Source organism: Python bivittatus, unplaced genomic scaffold (assembly GCF_059951505.1).
Source record: "Python bivittatus isolate LINGU-HERP-01145 unplaced genomic scaffold, Pbiv_v1 ctg000700_np1212, whole genome shotgun sequence".
In the NCBI taxonomy this organism is placed as follows: domain Eukaryota; kingdom Metazoa; phylum Chordata; class Lepidosauria; order Squamata; family Pythonidae; genus Python; species Python bivittatus.
Window position 1 is genome coordinate 104,447,940 of NW_028277098.1, and position 20,978 is coordinate 104,468,917.

The 20,978-nt window shown below is 59.4% G+C and overlaps 3 protein-coding genes across 6 annotated transcripts; 2 read left to right on the forward strand and 1 right to left on the reverse strand.

Moving 5' to 3' along the window:
* The first annotated feature begins 7,203 nt into the window (after positions 1 to 7,203).
* On the forward strand, positions 7,204 to 11,156 carry DNTTIP1 (deoxynucleotidyltransferase terminal interacting protein 1). Its single transcript, XM_088154485.1, has 13 exons — positions 7,204 to 7,362; positions 7,461 to 7,531; positions 7,636 to 7,732; positions 8,054 to 8,152; positions 8,552 to 8,620; positions 8,752 to 8,808; positions 8,899 to 8,960; positions 9,272 to 9,317; positions 9,544 to 9,602; positions 9,713 to 9,773; positions 10,312 to 10,383; positions 10,584 to 10,639; positions 10,768 to 11,156. Exons 1-13 carry the CDS (start codon positions 7,258 to 7,260, stop codon positions 10,928 to 10,930), a joined length of 1,017 nt encoding a protein of 338 aa, XP_088010611.1. The 5' UTR covers positions 7,204 to 7,257; the 3' UTR covers positions 10,931 to 11,156.
* A 1,490-nt stretch (positions 11,157 to 12,646) lies between these two features.
* UBE2C (ubiquitin conjugating enzyme E2 C) lies at positions 12,647 to 15,289 on the forward strand. 2 transcript variants are annotated; one of them, XM_088154496.1, is made up of 6 exons: positions 12,647 to 13,083; positions 13,192 to 13,219; positions 13,345 to 13,431; positions 13,906 to 14,110; positions 14,579 to 14,638; positions 15,119 to 15,289. In XM_088154496.1, the coding sequence occupies exons 1-6, from the start codon at positions 12,989 to 12,991 to the stop codon at positions 15,175 to 15,177; spliced, it is 534 nt and encodes a 177-aa protein (XP_088010622.1). In that variant the 5' UTR covers positions 12,647 to 12,988; the 3' UTR covers positions 15,178 to 15,289. The 2 variants fall into 2 exon arrangements, with proteins under 2 accessions (XP_088010622.1, XP_088010621.1); XM_088154495.1 differs by having other exon boundaries at positions 12,853 to 13,219.
* Positions 15,290 to 15,638: 349 nt separating this feature from the next.
* On the reverse strand, positions 15,639 to 20,257 carry TNNC2 (troponin C2, fast skeletal type). Of its 3 annotated transcripts, none has more exons than XM_088154499.1 (6): positions 20,193 to 20,257; positions 18,890 to 18,941; positions 18,373 to 18,516; positions 18,164 to 18,278; positions 16,330 to 16,466; positions 15,639 to 15,972 (listed from the first exon to the last, which is right to left on the reverse strand). In XM_088154499.1, the coding sequence occupies exons 1-6, from the start codon at positions 20,202 to 20,204 to the stop codon at positions 15,941 to 15,943; spliced, it is 492 nt and encodes a 163-aa protein (XP_088010625.1). In that variant the 5' UTR covers positions 20,205 to 20,257; the 3' UTR covers positions 15,639 to 15,940. The 3 variants fall into 3 exon arrangements, with proteins under 3 accessions (XP_088010625.1, XP_088010627.1, XP_088010626.1); XM_088154501.1 differs by lacking the exon at positions 20,193 to 20,257 and adding an exon at positions 19,629 to 19,751 and having other exon boundaries at positions 15,640 to 15,972; XM_088154500.1 differs by lacking the exon at positions 20,193 to 20,257 and adding an exon at positions 19,149 to 19,730 and having other exon boundaries at positions 15,641 to 15,972.
* Positions 20,258 to 20,978: the final 721 nt, after the last annotated feature.

The window sequence follows — 20,978 nt, forward strand, 5'->3', positions numbered from 1 at the left end:
TTTGTCCTGGAGATGCAGTGAGCAGCCTTAGAATCATAGGATCCTCAAACTGGAGGTTTCTCGGAGAAGATCAAATCCCTGCTTCACAGAGGAAGTTACGAAGCTGATCAAGTAGACCACCAGTAAGCCCGGAGCCCTCTAGGGAACTCTTTGTTGGTCAGACTGCTCCCACACCAAAAGTCATCCCTCTGGACTGCTGGCTCTGGGAGACTCGGCTGAAGATGAAGCAGGCGTGTAAGGAGAGCGGGCGAAAGCCAGGAACCTTGTCCAAGAGGTCCCTTCAGGGAGGTTGATGTTCTTAAGGACCAAAGGAGAAACATCACCAGAAGCAAGCAGAGGAGGCCAGGCACTGAGCACGCGGAAACCCCCTCCCCACTAATCCCATCCACAGCTGCCAGACTTGTGAATTCACAAAGCAAGCACTTTGCGAACTAAAAGGGGTCCCGGAGCACACCCCTCTAGCCGGTGCCTGGCGGCCTAGTTGAGGACGTGGGTAGGAGGGGATGAGTGCATATGCATGAGAGAGAAAGAGCAAATGTATATTGTAGGCAGTAAAGTTTCGCTACCACCTTAAATTCATTAAATTCTCTGTGTATTCCAAAGAATCGATGTGCCTCAGCGTTCTGTGTTAGGGGACTGTGTGTCTTCCTAATTATTTCCCAGCTGTCAACCAGGGCTGTATGTCTCCCCTGCTCTAGCCACTCGCATCTGGAAAACCCAGGCAGAAGGCAAGGGGGCTTGGGAGATCCACATGCCTCAACAGGCGGTGTGTGTGGGAGTGAGTGACCGCAAGCTGAGTTTATGTCAGGCTCCAGCCAAGCTGTGCCCTCGGGGCAAGGGAGACTAGATCTTCCCTTCTGTGGGCTGATTCCTTAGAATCATACAATCCAAGGGTTGGGAATCACCTTGGGAGGGCAGCATTCACTTCCTGGCCGGGCTGACCTACTGGACAACAACACTCAGACCACCAAGGACGGGGCTGGGCCAGAAAATGGGTCTAGCCCTTGTGATGCCTTGGGTGGGACACCTCTTAGAATCCTAGACTCCTAGGGTTGGAGGGACCTTGGAAGCCTTCTGGTCCAACCCCCTGCCCAGGGCAAGAATCCTCAGTCCTTCCCAGACAAAGGGCTGCCCTGAAACCCAGTGGTGGAGCACCCACGACTCCGGGAGGCAGTCTGTTTCCACTCCCTTTATCTGGAGTGACCCAGCACCCAAAATAACACCATATTCTTGCCCATAGATAACTGAACCCTAGTTTATCAGTTAACCTGCTTTATTGGGCTTACATGGCACAGCGGACCAGAAACTAGCCAGACTGGCTGGGACTGCACAACACATTAAGCTAAGCTGTGGTTGGCCAGCCTATGGCTCCTTGTGTTGTGTGAACACTCACAGCCTTTACAGGGTCCCTGCAGGCAGCCCAGCTCATAGCTCCTTCGCTGCATTCCTGACTCGGTGGGTGAACGTTGAGTTGGGGGGGGCAGAGGGAGCGACGGACACCCTGCAGTGCCAGGAGCTTGTGGGCATCTGCCCCTCTTTCACCTGACAAACATTCTCCTCCTCCTCCTCCTCCTCCTCCTCTTTGTTTTCTTGCTCCCAAGTCCTGCAAAGCCCCCCTGCCCCCGGGTCCCATAAGATGGCAACACTTAAAAGAAGGGACCCTATGGGGATGCGTGGGGCAGGTAGATCCTCTTGGGAACAGGCAGTCCATGAGCAGCCTTGTGCCATGTAGGGCTTTCAAGGTGACAAGCAGCATTTTGAACCTCACCTGGCAACATATTGGGAGCCAGTGCAGCTTGTGTAGTGGTGTCGCATGGGCATAACGAGCTGTGCCCATAATGACCCATTCAGGACGAACTGAAACTCCCCAATGGTCTTCAAGGGCAGCCCCATATAGAGTGCACTGTAATAATCCAATCGGGAGGTGACTAGGGTGTAAGTGACCATGAGATGGTGACTTGCCAACAGTTGTGAGTTTTTCGACTTCAAGCAGTTTCCTGCTCTGTTCCAGATTGGGGGTTTTTTCCTCCAAAGTTGGTTCTGCCAGTTGGCTGTCCTAGGATTTCATCACCTCCAGACTGGACTTTCATAGGTGGAAAGGAACTGCCATTGTTCAGACCCAGAGTTTTTCTGGGCCACCTCCAGGCCCTTTATAGCTTCATTCTCTTGGGATGCCCCATTGTTGGCCCCGTGGAAAAGCTATGAGATTCCAGAGATTTCTGAACATAGAAGAGTGAACTCAGAACATCGGCAGCCAGCCAATCTGCATTCCACAGCAGCTACTTCTGATCGTTACAGACGTCTCCCTTGGCCCTGGTTTGGGAAAGAGGGAGGGAAGGCTGGGAGAAGACAGGTCCTTGCCTTCTCCTGAATCCACAGAACTTGCTTGCTCATCTCCCACTTGGCAGAGACAGGAGAAGCCAGCAAGGACTAGAGCAGCTCTAGATCTGGGCTATAAGGGTTAGCCATATCATAAGAGGATGTCCACTCCCCCAGGTAGGTTCTCCTTGATGTGTACTATATATGGAACAAAACTTTAGCCTGGGCAGACACCATTCACAAAGGTTGACTAGTCTCTGGCATTTCCCAGCATGTAGCAGAACACCATCATTAATATGCAATTGTGTCTTTAATGGAACAGTAATCTTAAGTAATTGGGAAATTACTTACCTGAGCATGGTAACTATCCACATGTCATGTCATGACTTACAAGAACAGGAAGAAGCAGCCAGGTAGTAACAATCTTTACCAGCCTTGTGGAGACAGCAACAGGGATCAGCTGGCAGAACTGGTTTCCGTGGCAAGAGTCACCTGTTTCTCCTGCAGGGCTGCCTATGAAAAGAGACGACTTGTAGAAGGATGAACGCGGCTCGAGGGAGGCAGTTGAGGGGCTGTCCGTATACCTGAGTGAGCTCCTCTAGGAGAACCTCTTCAGCCAGACAGGACGAGTGCTGAGATGACCCAGGAACAAGACCTGTGTTGCACCTCCAGTCCCAGGATGCTTGTGATGTCACGTGCAAGAATTTGTGCAGCGCAATGCCTTTAGGAGACTTGATCTCATAGACCTGAAGGTCTGCACCAGTAAGGTGACTGAACTGTACTGGGGTCTCCTCCACATTCTCCTACCTGGATAAGGGAATCAGCTGTCTTTGCTCAGCCACTCCAGGACCCAGCCCTGTCCATCTGCTCCTATTCTTGTTCTGCATTGCTGGCTCACCCCCATTTTTTGTTCATCTGTTCTTGCCTTTGCCTGTATCCTGACTTTCAATGAGACCTTCTGGTTGTTCCGGGTTGCCCACCTTGAACAACAAACTCTCTTCTTGCTTTGCTGGCCATGATCTCTCTCTATAGCAGCATTCATCAGAAGACTGGATCTCATGCTTCTCTGGAACCCGCAAGCTTGCAATCCGCAGAGCACATTCTGGGAAGAGAAACCCAGAGGCCTCCCTTTCCTCTGCCAGGCAGGTGTCTCATCTCTTCAGCTCCCCACTCCCAGCGACCCCAGTCTTGTTCATGTTCTTGGCTCTGCTTTGCAGACTGGGGCCAATGGAGAACTGAGTGTTCCTGGGCCATTGTGGCCACTAGCTCATCTGCAAACTCTGGACCAGTGTTTCCATGAGAGTTTTGCCCACGTGGCCTCCTGGTCCCTCCCAGCCCAACCAGTGAAATTCAAGCGGCCTTTCACGATGGTCAGCAACAGTGACTAGCATGCGTTGTTGCTCAAGGTGACATGGAGGGGGGAATGTTGCAAAGGGAGGAAACACGGCTGGAGAGATCAGGATTACACCCCTTCTTTCCAGTAGAAGAGAATCTCTGTGGCTCAGGGTTGAATTGTGGGGTTTGCTCAATCAAGCAGACAAACTATCAAGCACAAAACAATACCCTAACCAAAGAACTACCAAGGAGAAAACCACACCCCACCAACACTGGCCCAGCAAGCTACAGTACTGTACAGAAACAGGAAGCAAACGCCACACTCACTAGCACAGATGTTGTTACCTGGTTGGGTAAGGAAACGTCTGCAAGGAAACAACTAAGCACAGAGAGCACCAAGGACTCTACCTCTTCTTTAGATGGTTCACACAATATATTCAATAAATCTCAGTGACTGCATTCCCCAAGTGTGCTTGGCCAAACAAATGTGACTATGACTTCATGGGAGGGCCTGGTTTGTACCACTTGCTGATTCCCACATTACAGGTAGTCCTTGACTTATGACCATTCGTTTAGCAACCATTCAAAGTTACAACAGTGCTGGAAAAAGTGACTTTGGTGAAACTAGTCCTCACGCTTATGACCATTGAAGCGTCCCCACGGCCATGTGATCAGATTTTGGGCGCTTGGCAACTGGCATATGTTTACAATGGTTGCAGCATCCCGGGGTCACATGATCACCTTCCCAGCCAGCTTCCAACAAGCAAAATCAATGGGGAACTGTGTGATTCACTTAATGGCCACATGATTCACTTAACAACCACATAATTCACTTAATGACTGCAGTGATTTGCTTAATGACCACCGCAAAAAATATTGCAAAATCGGGTGCGGTCATGTGATGCCTCGCTTAACAACTGCACTGCTTAACTAATTTTCTGGTCCCTATTGTGGTCATAAGTTGAGGACTACCTGTATAATAATCACAAAGTTCCAACAGAAGACAACACAACTAGCAGTCAGAAGATACGATGAAAATTCCTTAATCTCACAACACATGAACAGACCCAACCATAGTTTCAGCTGGGAAACTCTGAGCACCCTAGAGCAAGCTAAATCCAAAAATGTTGGGGAATTCCTGGAACCTTGGCATTCAGACACATCAGCCATCAATAGACACATAGAGATAAACCACATTTACACGCCAAGGTTCTTGGACCTTCCTTGGTAATGACTTTGGTGGCTCCTGCCTTTTAACCACATCTGCAATTTTGCAAATGTTGCTCAGAGCACGGGAAGCACTGAGAGAGGCCACGGGGCCGGGAAGGCTTGCAGAAGCCCACGTGCATCTTGGGAGCCTTGTGCCTGAGCTTTATTAACAACAAGTAGAAGGGAGCCTCTCTCATTGAGGCAAGCTATCTTCATCACAAGGCCTGAGAGCTTCCTGGCAATTCCCTTTGCTGTTCATCCAGCAGCCCAGAGGTCTCCCACATCCTCCTAACACCCCTTCTATGGCTGCGTATTATCCCAGTGGATAAAACGGTAGAGAAAGTCACCTGGGAGCCAAGACGTACTTTCTACCCAGAAGAACCAGAAGCTGTTTCTGCTTGGACTGAAATAGAATTGATTCTAACTCTGCCTCAGTTCCTAATTCTTTATGTTTCTCTTGCTTCAAAGAAGGATGAGAAGGAAGATTCACACTGGGAGGGAGGGAGAGAGGGAGGGAGGGAGGGAGGCAGACTGAAGAGCTCCGCCAGATACAGCATCACAACAGCCCCCCCCCATAATGACTATTGCGATGTTCAATAATACTTGATATCGCCATCCTGCCCCTGCCTCTCCCTTTCAACTTCTTTTGCCAGCCCTCCCATCTATTTTACACTCAAAATCCACCATGCCTGCTGGGCCCTTTCTCATCTTCCTGTCCCTTAAATTGATGGCTTTGAAATCACTGGGTACAATAATTCCAGCATGTAGGTATCTTGCGCCAGGCCCTGGGCGGCACACAGCTTTGAGTGCCAGGCAGACTCCCACCCAACTAACCTGATGCTCCAGGGTGCGGTCATTCAGGCCAGCATTCCCCAACTTGACACTCTCCACGTTGGTCAACCTACATTTCCCCATCCCAGTTGGCCTGCGTGGAGTCACCCACAAGCACTTTTTATCTGGATTCCACCCCATCCTAAGGTCATCTTCTACTATGAGGTCCAGAGAGAGATCACACGCCTCGGTATGACATTAGTTGGGAGGGAGACTTTGTGGAAATTGTGTGAAGAAGTATTGTGTGTTGTTATTTTATTTTATTATAGATTCGCACGGCCGCCCATCTTAGAGCACAACTCTGGGCGGCTGAACACAACAAATGCTGCTTCTATCGGATTTAATCAAAGCTGCCATGCGTAGCTTCACGCAATGCGCCGGTTCCAGTCCTTTCTCCAGAACGCAGGGACGGCCTTCCAAGCGGGTGCTTCCAAAGGAGGATGTACTGTGCAATCCTGCTTGATCCAGCAAGGAATGATCGGAGCAGCGTCTTCTGCCCACGGACGTCCCACTTCTCTCCCCCTCCCTCCCACACGCGCACCCCTGAAACCGCTGCCCAGTCCAGCTCTCCCATTAATGCAGAGATGCCCGTGCCCAGGTGCTGCGGTCCTGCCCGTTCCCCGTGAGCAGCAGCAGCAGCAGCAGCAGCAGCAGCCTCGCCGAGACACCCGGACCCCACGCCGAACGCAAGGGAGAGCCACGGAGACGACAAGGGGCCCGGCGGCTAAATGCTCTCAGGATGCTGCAGGCGCTGGGCACGCGCAGCTTAGCCGAGAGGAGACGAGGCCGGCGGGGGGGCGCCGACTGAGGGCAGGGCGAGGAGCTCCTCAGAGGGAGCTCCGACCGCGAGGACGGGCAGCGGCGGGCACAGCGGGCTGCTCCGCCGCTGCAGGTCCTGAGCAACGACCGGGCCGCCCGCGGCCTCGCGCAGGGGCTGCGCCAGGAGGCCCCGAGGCCGCTCCAACCCCGGGGTCCCCCTCCCTCGGGAAAGCCCACCCACGCCGAGGACCCGTTCTGGAGGGGCCCCCTCGCGCGGCCCGGGCCTCGGGGACGCCGCCTTGCATCCCAGTGAAGGCCCCTCGCCGGGCCGGGGCCCCCGGGACCTGCCGCGGCCGCCCCAGCGCCGCGAGCCGCCCCTCCTCGGGTCGCGCCGGCCGCGGCGGCGTCCCCGCGAGACCCCGGCCGGGACGCAGGCGGGGGCCCCCGGGGCCCGCCCCGCCCGCGACTCCCCGAGCAGCAGAGGGAGCGGCAGGCGGCGGGCCCAGCCCGGCCCGGCCCCGCCCCCGCCCCGCTGAAGCCGCCGCCCCTCCGACGTCCCGGCCAAGCGGCGGCCCCCGCGCCCGGGCGTCTCCCGCGTCCAGGGGGCCCGGAGGCGCCCCGCGAAAGCGCCTCCCGAGGGGGACCCCCGCGCCCCTCCGAGGGGCCGCGCGAGCCCCGCCCGCTCGTTCGGCGTCGGGGCCGCGGCCCGCCGTTGCCGGGCAACACGCGCCGCTTCCGGGTCCGGCTGTCGCGCGGCGATGACGTCGTGGAGGTGCGCCCGCGGCCCGGAACTCTCGGCGGACCATGGGGGCCGCCCGGGAGGTCGAGCCGCCGCCGGCGCAGGACGAGGAGCCGGAGGACGAGGAGGCGGCGGGCGAGGGGGAGCCGGCGGGGGGCGCGGGCGCCGCGGTGAGGGCGGGGCCGGCGGGGGAGGGGGGCGAGGTGGGGCGGGGCGGGCTTCGGGGCTGGCGGCGCGGCGCCTCTGACCCTGCTCCCCCCCCCCGCAGAGCCCCTGGAACATCATGATCAAGCACCGGCTGGTGCAGCGGCGCGGGCGGCGCTCGCAGATGATGAGCAGGTACGCCCCGCCCCGGGGCCCCGGGCCCCCAGGGGGAGGCGGCTCCGGCAGGGCGGCGGTGGGGTCGGGCTGCTGCGGGTCGCACAGATGGTCTCCTGGTGCAGCTTCACAGATCCGGTGGTCTCCATGGACCTGCTGCGAGCCGTTCTGCAGCCCAGCATCAACGAGGAGATCCAGGCCGTCTTCAGCAAATACATGAAGGTAGGCGCCGGGGCCGGGGCCGGCGGCGGAGGAAGCGGCCTGTAGCCCTGTGGGGCAGCTGCAGGGGTGCCGGCCTCCCCAGGTGGCAGCGACCCCCCCCCTCCAGGCGACCGGTGCCCCGGGTGGAAGCCCGGGATTGCGCCGTTGGGCATGCTGGGGAGGCGCCAGGTTTGGGGGTGACCCACTCAGAGCTGCGCTTCGTAGGACGGGCAGCCACGTAAGTCTCATCGGTAAGTACATCCGTCCTTCAAGAGAGGGACCGGTTTTGTCCTCGGTGTCACGGAGCCCCCAGATTCTGAGAGGGCCGTTCCTCTTCTCAAGTTTTTCCAAAAGGCGGCAGGGAACGTGCGAGAGAACGTCGGCGAGGACGTGGACACGGAGCAGCTCATCCAGGAGACCTGTCGCAGCTGCCTGGAGCAGGTGGGCGGGGGTCGCGGCAGCAGCCCCGGTGGAGCGGAGGAACTGCCGCACTTGAGCGCTGGGGGGGGGAGGTGGGCAGCCGCAGCAGGGTGAAAGGAGGGCCCTGGCTCTGCTTTTGCTGCCGAGTGGAACGCCACCGTAACTCTTTCTGACTTCCTTGGGAAAAGGCCCAGCGAGAGCCCTAGGTATCAGCACATGGCCCCACACGAGTGTGGCTGCCAAAAGTGCATCTCTGAGCTGTTCCAGCTAGCAAAAGGAGAGACTCGCTACACCTGCACAGCCCTTTCTGGAATGGCTGTGGCTGGCAAGGCATTTCTGGAATCACCAGCCACAAGTGTCAGGGTTTCGGGGAAATCGACCAACTCTCCTGATGCCAGTCTGACCATCCTCTCCTTGCAGGCCAAGCTTCTGTTCTGTGATGGAAAGAGGCCTGTTGCAAGAGTCCCCCATGAAGTGCCGGCAGTGAAGGTAATCGCAGAAAGCTGGGCGCAGGAGCAGAGGAGAGCGTGGAGGGTCCCTTCCCCTCCTTGCTGTGAGAAGCCTGTGGCTACATGGGCAGTTCTTGCTCTCCAGGGACCGCTTTCTTTCTCTCTGTGCAGCGGGCAAGGCCCTTGGAGGACGAAGTAAGCCAACAGGGAAGCCCCATCCCCAGAAAGGTAGGCCGCTGGGGGAGTCCCTGGCAGAATGCACTCGGTGCTCTTTTGTGCAACCAGGAGACGTTGATGGAGGGCTCTTCTCCTTGGCAGAGAAAGGGGAGGCCTCCAGGACAGAGCCAGCCTGGGGATCGGGGTGCCTTAGGCGTCAGCACGTGAGTAGGGTTCCCAGACGGCCTGGGAGGTCTGCTCTGGCCTGCACTCACCCCCTTCCCCAGTGAAACCTGGGACACCCTCTGGCCAAACCACCCAGCCATGATGGCAAGAGTGAGCCAGGAAGGAGGGGGGCTTCCTTCTCTGAGGAGGGATGGAAGGCGCAGCCAAGACTGGAGCCTGGCACACTTCTTAGCCTGTTACGGCATTGGGGTGGGGGGAGCAACAAAAGTTCTCCCCTGGAAGGACAAGTGCACAATGTTTGGCTGTTGCTGACTCAGCAGCCCCCCAAGATCATCCTCTCTGCTTTCAGGGGGAAGACCAAGTCTTGTGAACCAGTGCAGAGGGATGGTCCCAAGGTACGCTGTGCACAGAGTCCCCTTCCAATTTGCAAAGCCATCCCTGGGGAAGGGGGCAGTGGGGAGCCAGCCTTCCCAAGGCTGAGCCACGGGGCTGGCCACTGACCGGGGAGCTGTCAGGAGAGGACCGAGGGGCCCCTTGGTCAGTTCCAGTTCCAGGGGCTTTTCAGCAGAGCTCCTGCCATCGACTCACATCCCTCACTGCTCGCCGCTTCTTGCCTTGCAGTGGGATCCCTTGCGCCTCACGGAGACCACGAGTTTTGTTCTTGGGTCAAGAGCAAACAAGTAAGGGAGAATTGTGAGCCAAACTAAATATTAATATTTCTTCAAAGGGGGGTTGGGGTTGCCCCTCAACCATTGCAGACTTCTAACCAGAATTCATGTTCTGGATTCAGAGCCCTTGGAATGGGAGGAACCAGAGGCAGACTCTACATCAAGCACCCCCACTTGTTTAAGGTCAGTCACGTTTCTTTACCGGGGCGGGGAATCTTCCTCTCCCCGCCTCCATACGTGGGACCACTCTCACGGCAAGTGAGAGCAGCATGGAGATTGGTAGCTCGTGGCTAGGAAATCTGAGATGGGGGGGCACTGCTTAATTTACCAACGTACCAAGGAGTATCCCTGCCAACTGCTTTCAGCAAGAATGCCGTGGTTCATCAGATCATGGTGAGAGAAGATCAGTTGGCAACTGATTATTCTTATTCAGTGACAGGGTGACTTTGCTTCATCAGCATTCCTTTCTTTTTTTTGCCCCATGGATTCTCTGCAGATGTCTGTCCTGACTTGCGAGCATCCACCTGCTTGGCTAAATCATGCCAAGGGTTGCATTTTCTTCTTGGCCAATTTTTCCTCCCCCTCCCTCCAGCCCCTGCTCAAACTCCCCTGGCGTTGCCCCGAGCCCCCAGCCCGACCCTGAGTGCCACCGGGGATCGGGGCGGCGGCTGCTGCTGCTGCTGCTGCTGCTTCCTCACTTCTGCCTCCCTCTCTTTCCCAGTATGCAGCAGACCCGCAAGACAAGCACTGGCTGGCGCAGGAGCAGTACATGAGGGCCACTGGAGGGAAAATGGTCAGTGGGGGGCAATGGTGGGGAGGGGAGGAAGCAGGAAGGGGCGGACGGCTTCTTCCGCCCGGCCCTTTGCTCTTGGACCGTTGCACAGGGCCAGTGGAGCCCTGTCGAGGGATGGGCTTCTTCCCAGCGTTCTGCCGCAGCCGGGAGAGGCTGGATGTCGCTTGGCGCTCCTGATGCCTTTGCGTCTCCCTGCGCAGGCCTATCTCCTGCTGGAGGAGGATATCCAGGACCTGGCTGCCAGTGACGAGTACAGGTGAGCCCCAGGCAAGGCGGGGGAGCTGAGCCCATTTCCGTGGGGGCGGGGCAGGGCAAAGCACCTGGTCGGTTCCCACGCCCTCTGAAGAGCCCCAGCCTTCTTGTCCTGCTTCCCCCCCTTCACAGGAGTTCCCAGGACCTGAAGCTGGACGAGCTGAAGCCCTTCACCATTCCTTCCTGGATGATTGTGAAGATGCAGCGGTACATGAAGACCCTCCGCAGCGAAGGGGAGCAGCAGCTGTCGCAGCAGCCGCCACCCGCCCTGCCAGAGGGCACACGTGAAACTTAGATCGGGCTCAGCCGGGGCCCCTGGCGTGGCCTACCCCTCGTTTGCGGGGACAGGCTGCAGGGCTGCCTCTGGGAAGGTCGGTGTGGGGGGAGGCAACCTCCCCTCGGCCCTTTTCCAGCACAGGATCCCACTGCACGCCTCCCTCCTCCCTGATTTTGTACTCGGAGTCTTGTGTTTACTTGTAGGACGGTTTAGAGCAGGAGAAAAATAAAGGCATCTGCTTGAACCTGCTTTGCTGCTTGAAAGGCCGAGCCAGGGGTGGGAAGCAGCTGGCAAGCAGGGCAGGGAAGGGCAGCGGGGGCTCCTTGGCTGTCCAGCAGAAGGGTACCACGAGCCCTCACCCCCAAAGGCCTTTGTGGGCAGCTGCAGCGCACACGCCTGCTGTCCTCAGAGCGGTCCTTCCAGGCTTCAGGGGCGGGAGGTACGCAGCACCTAAATGAAAGGCAAAGCCTATGCCTTGGCCCACCCTTGCCAGCAAAGGCCTGGCAATAGCTGGGTTCTCGTGTGCGTCTGCCTTTTTTGCTTAGCTGGTTGTATGAACCCAGCCATGGTGGCTCACCCAGTAAACTCAGAAGAAGTCAAGGCTTGCTCTGGCACCTGCACCCATTCGGTAGCATGGAGAACGCGGAAGGCAGGAGGCAGCGCTTCTGCCCTTCCTCAGGGACAGTGCCGGCCTGCGGTGGTGGGGCATGAGAGGTAGGCCCGGGGGCCCCAATCCGCAGGGAGCAGCGGTGGCAGCTTCTCTCTCCCCTGCTGTATCACGCCCATATGAAACTGCTGGAGGAGGTCATCAGCTGATTGGGGTGTGCAGATGCCACCCAATTATGCATCCCCACCCTGGGCTGGTGGGGAGACGATGTTCTGCCCAGGTGCCTAGAGACTGCCAGGGGCTTCGAGGGAGGGAACAGGCTGAAGTTGAACCCAAGCAAGACAGAGTGTGATCCCCGGGTGGGCTGGTGCTCCCTGTGAAGGGGTGGGTTCGTGGCGGGTGATTTCAGATTGTTCCAGGCACAGCGTAAAGGGCCGTTCTAACCCCTGAAGGCCCCTTGCGGCCTGGCACCCGGATACCCGCAGGGCTGCTTCCTCCCGCCTGCGAGCACCGAGGGGGAAGCTCCTTGTGGTCCCAGGGAGCGAAGCTGGAAGGCTTCCCCTGCAGGGAGCAGGTTGCCCCTTCCAGAGGTGGTTCCCCTCTTGGGCCGTCCCTTTCAGAGTTATGGTGTGTGTGGTTAATTATTTTTATGTTTTAGGTAGTTTGTGTTTTCATCCTACGCGGATGTTCTTATCCCCCCCCCTTCCCGTGGAGAGTCATGGGACGGTGGCAGGATATGAATCTCAGAAAAGATACTTGGGATTCAAAGCGAGCGTGGTCAAGTGGGAAAGCACGTGTGTTGCGGATGCGTGTTGCAACTGGGGTCCCGTGAAGACAGTCAGCTGGAGGGGGGCGGCCCAGCCTCCCCCGCAGCGGACCGTCACCCGTTTTTGAAGAACGCGGGGGGGGGGGCGAAAGGAGAAGCCCCGGGCGGAGCGAGGCGGGCAGGCGCGCCGGCGGGGAGGGGAGGGGAGCGAAGTCCGGCCGCGCCCCGCTCCGCCTCCGGCCTCTCTCGCGGCTCCGGGGAGGAGGCCCGGGGGCCGCAGACCCCGGCCGCGGAGCCGCCCTCCGCAAAACGGCACGGAGCTGCGCCGGGAGGGGCTGCCGGCCGCCTTCAGGTGACGCCGCCGCCCGGGCAGGGCAGAGCCGGGGAGCCGCCGCGGGGGAACGGCGTCTTGCGGAGCCCGCCCCGTCCGGCGGCGGTCCAGCCCCGGCCACCCGCGCGGCGCCCCCTCCGGGACGCCCCGCCCACTCCTTCCGGACGAGCGCTCCCGGCGCGGCCAATCCCGGCGCGCGCGCGACGCCATTGGCCAGATCGAACGCGCGCGGGCCGCGATTGGCTGCGCCGCCGGAGCCTTGCAACATTCAAACTCGCGCAGCGGGCCGCGCGGGGCAAGAGCCTCGGAGGGCGAGACGCGGCCGCGCAGCGCAGCGCAGCGCAGCGCTTCCCCCCCCCCCCCGCGCCCGCCATGGCCTCGCAGAACGCCGACCCCGGCGCCGCCCGCGCCCCCAGCAAGGCGGCCGAGCCCGGCGGGGGCGCCGCGCGCGGCTCCGTCCGCAGCAGGTGGGCCGAGCGCGGCCGGCTCCCGCGGCACGCGCGGAGCTGCTTTCGCGGTCTGGCCGGGTCGGGGTGGCGCGCCCTGGCTAACCTCCTCTCTTTCTCCGCCCGCAGGCTGCAGCAGGAGCTGATGGCGCTGATGGTGAGGCCCGCGTCGGGCCGGGCTGGGCTGGGCTGGGCCGGGCCGGGCCGGGCCGGGCCGGGCTGGGCTGGGCGCCCCGGAGCCGAGTCGTCCCGGCGCCTCTGACCGCGTTGCCTTCCCCGCAGGTGTCCGGAGCCAGCGGCATCTCGGCCTTCCCGGAGTCGGACAATCTCTTCAAGTGGATCGGGACCATCAACGGAGTGGCTGGGACGGTGAGTGGGCCGAGGGGGAGTGGCCCTCGGAGGCGGGAACCCAGCGCTCTGTAGAGACACCGGCGAGCCGAGCGCTTCCGTGCCCCTGTCACCCGGACGCGTGCAAGGAGTTGAGATGAGTCTGGGAGCCGTGCCAGCGTGGAGCCCGTTGGGGTCTGAGCCATCAGGAGCTGCTGGGGCAGAGGAGCCTCTTCAGTGCCACCTTCCTTCGGCCGGCAAGAGCTCTCTCTGGGTGCCGGGGGAGGGGGTTGCCTACAGCTGCAAAGCAGGACACCCCAAAGAAACCAGGGTGGTGCTCGCAAACGGGAATATTGGGCAGGTCAGAAGTTTTCCTTCAGCCAAAAGGTAGGCTGTGCAGGAAACTGCCTGAACCCGGGGGCCACGCAGGGAAAGGGGACCGAGGAGTGTGTCTGACGTCCACGATGCCACACCTGATCCTTTCCTTCTCTCCTGTCCCCCCCCCTGCAAATGCAGGTGTACGAGGACCTGAGGTACAAGTTGTCCTTGGAGTTCCCCAGTGGGTACCCCTACAATGCCCCCAGCGTCAAATTCCTCACCCCCTGCTACCACCCTAACGTGGACCTGCAGGGGAACATCTGCTTGGACATCCTCAAAGACAAGTGGTCGGCTCTGTATGATGTCCGAACCATCCTGCTCTCCATCCAGAGTCTGCTGGGAGGTGAGGTGAAAGAGCCCCCGGGCCCCAGAATCAGCGGGCACCGGGACAAGGGAGCTTCCCAACATTGAGTTTTGGGCCCGACTGCAGCTGCGGCTCTGCTGCCTTTCTGTCCCCAAAGAAATCCCCTACACGTGTGCCCCACCTAAAAGTCCCCCACCCCTCAGGGGGTGCACTCCCTGTCTCTTCCCACTGCCTCATTCCCCCCCGCCAGCTGTGGAGCTCCCACAGAAGCATCTGAGGTGCACCCCGAGAAGAAGCGGCGATGGAGGGGGGGTGCCACCCCAGGATGCCCCTTGCCTGGGGAGGCCCAAGGGATCCTGGGTCCTGTGCAGAAGAATCGCGCAACTGAGCCTGTGGCTTCCCTGGGCGAAGACCCTACCCTGGGCAGAGCAGAGCTCCCAGTCCCAGGGAGGCGGGAGGCTGCTCTGTTCTCAAAGCGCGTTCTGATGCCTCCTTTGCTGCTTCCAGAGCCAAACGTTGAGAGCCCTTTGAACACAGAGGCTGCCGAGCTCTGGAAGAACCAAGCGGGTGAGTGTCTCTGAGGGTGATTTTTGAGGGAAGGGAACCCTCAGAAGCATTGAGGGGAGAGGCCCCAGATGCGACTTCGGTTGGAGGGTCCTTTTTTACATTTTGGGATGCCTTCGTGAGGACCTGGACCTTTCTTGTCTGAACGTGGAGGGAATCACCCTAATTCGCGTTTGCGTTCCTTCCCTGGCTTTCACGTTTCTATGGCTGCGCCTTGAGGGTCCCATGGCCACAGGGCAGCACGCACAGAATTACGCAAAAGAAACGTCACCCCCTCGCACCTTTGGCCAGTCTGGAAATTCTTCCGGTGGGGGGAGGATTTGATCCCCAGAAAAGGCTTGGCTGAATTTGCCTCCAGCCCTTTTCCTAAATGCGAAACCAAAACAAAGCTGCAACAGAGAGGTTGCCGCTGTCCCCCAGCCGCCTCGGCTGGAGCCTGCTCCGCCCCCGCCCTGAATCCGCTCGTGTTGTCTCTTCGCGCAGCCTACAGAAAATACCTCCGCGAGTCCTACGCAAGACACACGAAGAGCCAGGATACTTGATGCCCTCCCGGGGGCGGGGAGTACGTCTTCTCCCTTTTCTGTTTTATCCTTGTATTTCCTGTACGTCAACCCCTGTTGTATTATAGATTGTTTTAAAGTTTATTTGGCTTTTTTCCCAGTGTTAATGTATAAATAAACATGTTTGTTTTCATAAAGTGACGCCTAATTGCACAATGTGCTAAGCCCCAAAGCACAGGGCCTGGAGTCACAAACGCTGAGCCCACAGCCAAGCGGGCCAGCAACTCCTACTCCTCCCAGAACACCCACCCGTCCCCCTCCACGGCCCTCAATTCCCCCAGAGTGTAAGGGTGCCCCTGGCTGTCAAAGGGTGCCCCCTCCCCCGCTTTGCACGATGGGGTCCACTCATGCAAAGGCATCGTGAGGTTTCAGGAGGACAGAAAGGGTTGCTGGAGGACCGAAGTCAAGCCAGGGGGGCTGATGGGGGGGCCTCCTGCCTATTTCCCCTCCTCCCAGCCGGGCGGCCCCTGGGGGATGGGACCGAGGGACGATGCTTCCGCAACCAAACTCAGCCCTGCACCCCCACTGCTTCCAGTCCGTTGCTCTTTATTGAGGTGTCATTGTCAAAAACAGGGTTTCACAGCGTTGGGGCGATGGCATCCAGAACTGAGCTGAAGAGGCGTCTCTGGGCTGTGCAGAGCAAGCTGGCGCAGGAGTGGGGGGCTTGTGAGCTCGGCTGGGCTGGAGGCAGACTGGGCTGTGGGGAGCTGCCCACCCGGCGGCCTTGCAGGAATGTCTCAGCGCTTTACTGCACACCCTCCATCATCTTCAGGAACTCTGGGGGGAGATGGGGATGGCAGCTGGATCAGCCCCCAGCACCGGTGGGCAGCAGAGCACCGCCTCCCAGACGTGATCCAAAGCCGAAGATGGCAGCCAGTCCACCAAGGGCCACCCAGCGCCCCCCAACCTGCTGGCACCCCCCTCGCACGCAGCCTGCCTGGACTGCTTGTGGGCCCTGCTCCCCAGGGGGGACGCTGGCAGTGGGGCTCAGCCCCTACGGTCCCAAACCCCAGGAGGGGGGAAGGTTGTGTTAGGAGCTGGGAACAGCCCTTTCTCTCTGAGGGGATGGTGGGGAGGGAAGCCACCGCGGGTCAGCTCAGCCCCCAAGAAGCTCCAGCCATCTGGGCTGCTCACCATCAAAGTCGATCCGCCCATCGTTGTTTTTGTCTCCGTCCCTCATGAGCTCCTGGATCTCGTCTTCCGTGACATGCTCTCCAGAGGCCCGAAAGATCTCAACCAGCTCATCGGCATCCAGGAAACCATCGGCATTCCTGGCAGGGGGAAGGAATGTGAGCCCGGAAGGCCATCCTGCAAACATCCCCGCGCAGTTAGCTGCCGGTTGAGCTGAGCTGGCACAGCGGCACAGAGGGCACACCCTGTTCTGTTGAGCACCGCAAGGCCAGCCTAGGACTCGGAAAGCCCCCGGGTCCCCCTCCTCCGCGGCCTCAGCACCAACTGGATCAAGGTGCCAGGACACAAAAGGTGTCGGCCTTCAGAGGCAGGGACCATGGCAGGGTGGCCAAAAGGGCTGGTGGTTTGGTGTGGTGGATTGAGAGGCTGCCTGACTTCCAGCAACTGAGTGGCCAACATCTCCCAATGCAGGGAGCAATAAAAGGAAAGAAAAAAGATGTGTACGTCCATGAACAGCAATCCAGCACATTGAAGAAAACAGCCAGATTTTTAGAAGCTTGCTGGGGAGATGCTATTCTGGAGAGCAGGTACCGTGACAGAGAAGGTGCACCATCTAGTTCCCAATAGATGACACTGTTCAATCAAAGGGACCTGAAGCGCACCCACTCTGCCTGATCTCCCTGTGAAGCAGAAACTTGGAGAGGGGCAGGCCCTCAAGTAGCCAGGCCCTGCACTGTGAAGGGCTGTATAGGTAGTCCTTGTTTAGCAACTGACTCCTTTAGTGACCGTTCACAGTTATGACAGCGATGAAAAAGTAACTTTGCAACCAGTCCTTGCATTTACAACCTTCACAGGTCTGGAAAGCAAAGGAAAGCTGAAGGAAGATTGTAAGCACAGTCACTTCGTAACCGCTTCACTTAATGACCAAATTGTTGGTCCCAATTGTGGTTGCTAAAGAAGGACTACCTATACAGGTGGTAACCAGTTCCTTGAATTGCACCCAGAAGCCAACCGGCAACTATGCACTTTGTGGAGCAGCCGCAAGACGTGGCTGCAACGTGGTGCAACCATCACTGCCCGCGCATTCTGGACCAGCTGTAGCTTCTGAGTGGTCTTCAAGGGCAGCTCTATGTAGCGTTCATTGCAGTAGTCCATCCGTGAGGTGATTGGGCTTGAATGAATGTCTGAAGAGTTGCAAGTCTTCCCTGGAGGGGCAAGGCCCAGCAGGTAAGCAGTGACCTGCCATACTAGCTAAGGAGTAGCTGGGAGGGCAGGAGGGAGCCCAGCCAAGAGGCCTCTGCATGCAGAATCATAGAATGCTCTGGAGTAGGAGGGGACCCCAGAGGTCCTTTAGCCCCTGTTCAGTACAGGATCTGCTAGAGAAGACCACTCAGCCTCTAGGAAAGTATGCTTCTGCAGACTCTGGGACCGCGCCCCCCCTCTTCAATTCCTGACTTTGCCACTGTCCCCTTCGCCAGGCCGTCTTGGAAGGAAAACTGATTTTCCATTCTTAGATTATTTCAATGCAACTGTTAACTTTTACCCCGCGTGTTTACCTTTTTACATTCTGTCTTGTTTTTAAATGCCGTTAGCCACCTTGAAGGCCCAAAGGCTTGTACTGAGCCAACCAAATGAATGAACGAATAAATGCAGCCGGGCCTCGTTCTAACTTTAGATGAGGGGCGATCTGCTGAAGAGGCTCCATTTTGGGACTCAGGATGTGGAGGTTCACGGGAACCTCGGGGCCACGATGCTTGGCTGGAAACACGCGCGGTCCCCCAAGGCCAAGCCTGTCCCAGCAGAACCTCCGGCTCTGGGCCCAGGAACCCAGCCCCACCTGTCGAAGATGCGGAAGCACTCGGCCAGCTCCTCCTCGGTCTTGCCCTTGGCATCCTCCTTCATCTGCCGCACCATCATCACCAGGAACTCTTCAAAGTCGATGGTTCCGCTGCCTGCAGGGAGTGTTCCAGCCCGGAGTCAGCGGTGGTCTCCCCAGCCCCCCAACCCCGGCTCCTCTCCCCCCTCCCAGCTTCTGCGCCATCTCACCATCCTCGTCCACCTCCTCTATGATGGCGTCCAACTCCTCCTTGGTGGGCGCTTGTCCCAACATCCTCATGACAGTCCCCAGCTCCTTGGTGCTGATGTCACCACCCCCGTCAGCATCAAACATGTCAAAGGCAGCCTTGAACTCTGTGGGGGAGACAGCGCGGCTTAGCGAGGCCAGAGCCGGGCTCTTGCTCCACCAGTCTCCCCATTGTCAAAATGGGCATTGGGCCGGCACCAAGCCAAGAGGTTAAGGAGGTGCTAGGCTGCCCCTACCAGTCACTGGGGTTCAGGGGCTCCTGGCGTCCCCACAGCCATGGTGCCAGCATAATCTAGAACTGCCTCCCAGGCCACTCAGTGCACACAGAGCCTTCCACCTCTCCTGGGCCCTGAAGGACTGGCAAGTCAGGTTGCCAGCACAGGAGCTTCCCCCCCCACCCGGAAGCCCAGCGGTGGCCAACCTCAAGTCCACCCTGGTGTTTCCACAGCTGTCCTGCCCTGCAACGTCCTTCACACTCACCAGCAATCATCTCCTCGCTGAGGTAGGACCGGGCCTCAGCCTGCTGGTCCGTCTGCAAGGCAAACAAATCGGTGACCAAGAGCCCAGAAGGGGGCCTGGCTGGGGCCTGCCCAGGGGAAACCGGTTGCCCCCCGACCCGCCCCACCCCGCCCCACCCAGCCTGACTCCCAGGGCCGTTCACAGCTCCTCCGCCTTCCAGCCACCCCCAAATCTCCTGTTTCAGTGGCAGCCAAGGCTTTGGGCTCAGAGGGCTCCTCACCACCGGAGCTTCCCCAGAAGAGGACCGCGACGCCGTGCCCCTCCTTTGCTCCGTAGCTCAAAGGGAAGAAGCGCCCCCCCAGGGAGCAGGTCCGCTGCAGGGAAGGGCTGCCAGAGGAGGGCACGGGAGGGAGGGAGAGGCCCCATTATCTCTTCCCATGTTTCTTCAGGGGCACAGCCACGGTCCCAGAAGGAGCCCTAATTCGAGGTCCCAGAGCCCCCAGGCTGGAAGAGCTCCTGGGGTAGCCTCAAAGCCCGCCTGACTGAGAGCTGCATCCTCCTCCTCCTCCTCCTCCAGGGCAGCTGGCACCAGCCTCGCCCTGCTGGCTCGTGGGGCCGGCCACTTTCTCGGTTCCGCCAGCCTGCAGCAGCTGGCCAAACCAAAGATGCTTCCTGAGACAGCACTATTCTTAGCGGCGCTGGAGCCGCCAGGAGCTCCTTCTATGGCCCGCTGCAGGCGGCCTGCCAGCCGGACCTGCACCTGTCAGCCTCCGGATCGGGTTACTCCTTCGAGCCGGCTCTTGGGACCCCGAGATGCCTGAGCAGTCCTTGCGCCTCGTGACCCGTGGCTCCGCTTTCTCTGCAGCCGGCCCCTTCCTTTCGCAGCCTCTTGTCCCTCCTCACCCAGCGTCCCCGGGAGCGTCGGCTCTGCCTTCTCCACCCGAATCCTCTCCTGAACGCTTCGGCCAAAGCAGCAGAAGCCACCCCCAGCCGAGCAGGGTCATCTCCCCACAGTGCCCCCGCCCTGCCCCGGCCCTACCCCCTCGCCCTCCAGTCGCCCCAGCAGCCTCGGCCAAAGGGTCATGGTGCCCCCCGGCCTCACACAGAGCCGCTCTCCCAGAGCACTGCTTGTGTCCTGGCAGCTGTCACCACGTTTGTGCTGGCCTGGGCCCCGGTCCCGGCTTGTCCCATCGGACACTCGACCGACCAGTCCATCTCGGCATCTGTGCACATTCCGCGGTCCCGTTCGGCATCCTGGGAGGAGGGCCAGCTCCAACCATCCTGGGCGCCGGCTCTAAGTGGGCCTCCGTGCCCGTGGTCTTACCATGCTTACCATGTTGGCAGGTATCACCCCTGAGCCACCCACAGAAAAAGAACCTCCGCGTCCCACACCGCTCCCAGCAGATGGCAAATGCTTCCCCTCCACCTGCCCGGCCCAATTTGTACCCCCAGCCCTGCCAGGTCCCACCCGGGCCCTCCCATTGGGTGCCAGGAGAGGCAGCTCTCCCCACGGCCAATCGCCTTCCCCCTCACCTGTCGATTGGTCAACGGGGCATTTTACCAAATTTAGCCAAGCCTCTCCTGGCCTGGAAGTTGGGATGAGAAGAAGCAGGAGGGAAGGTCAGGGCTGCAGGGGGAGAAACTCAATCCTGTTGCCTCCCCCCCCCCCAGTTTGAGGCAGACAGCATTACAAGGAATTGTCCCTCTGCCCCCCAGCTTCTCCCCCATCCAGCACAGGAATAAAAATAGACCTGCCCATCGCCACATCCCATATTGAGAATGAGGCCAGGGATGCCTTGGTTCATACCCCCACTTGTGGGGGTGGGGAGGGGGGAGGCACAGCCTGGCCAAACTGGGTCACTGAGCTTTGGGGGAACAGAGCACTCCACAGCCCTCCCTCAGTTCTGCCTTACGGGAGGGGCGGGGGGGCGCAGCACGTACAGCGAAGCTCCTTGGTCCCATGTAGCCCTTCTGTGTTTACGGGGATCCTGTTTCCCTGCTTCCCTGCGTCTTGCGGGGGGGGGCAAGCGGCCAGAGCAAGGCCAGAGAGCAAGGCCGCTCCTCCCCACTCCTTGGCCACCAGCTGGGGCTGCAGAAGGCAGCATCTGCA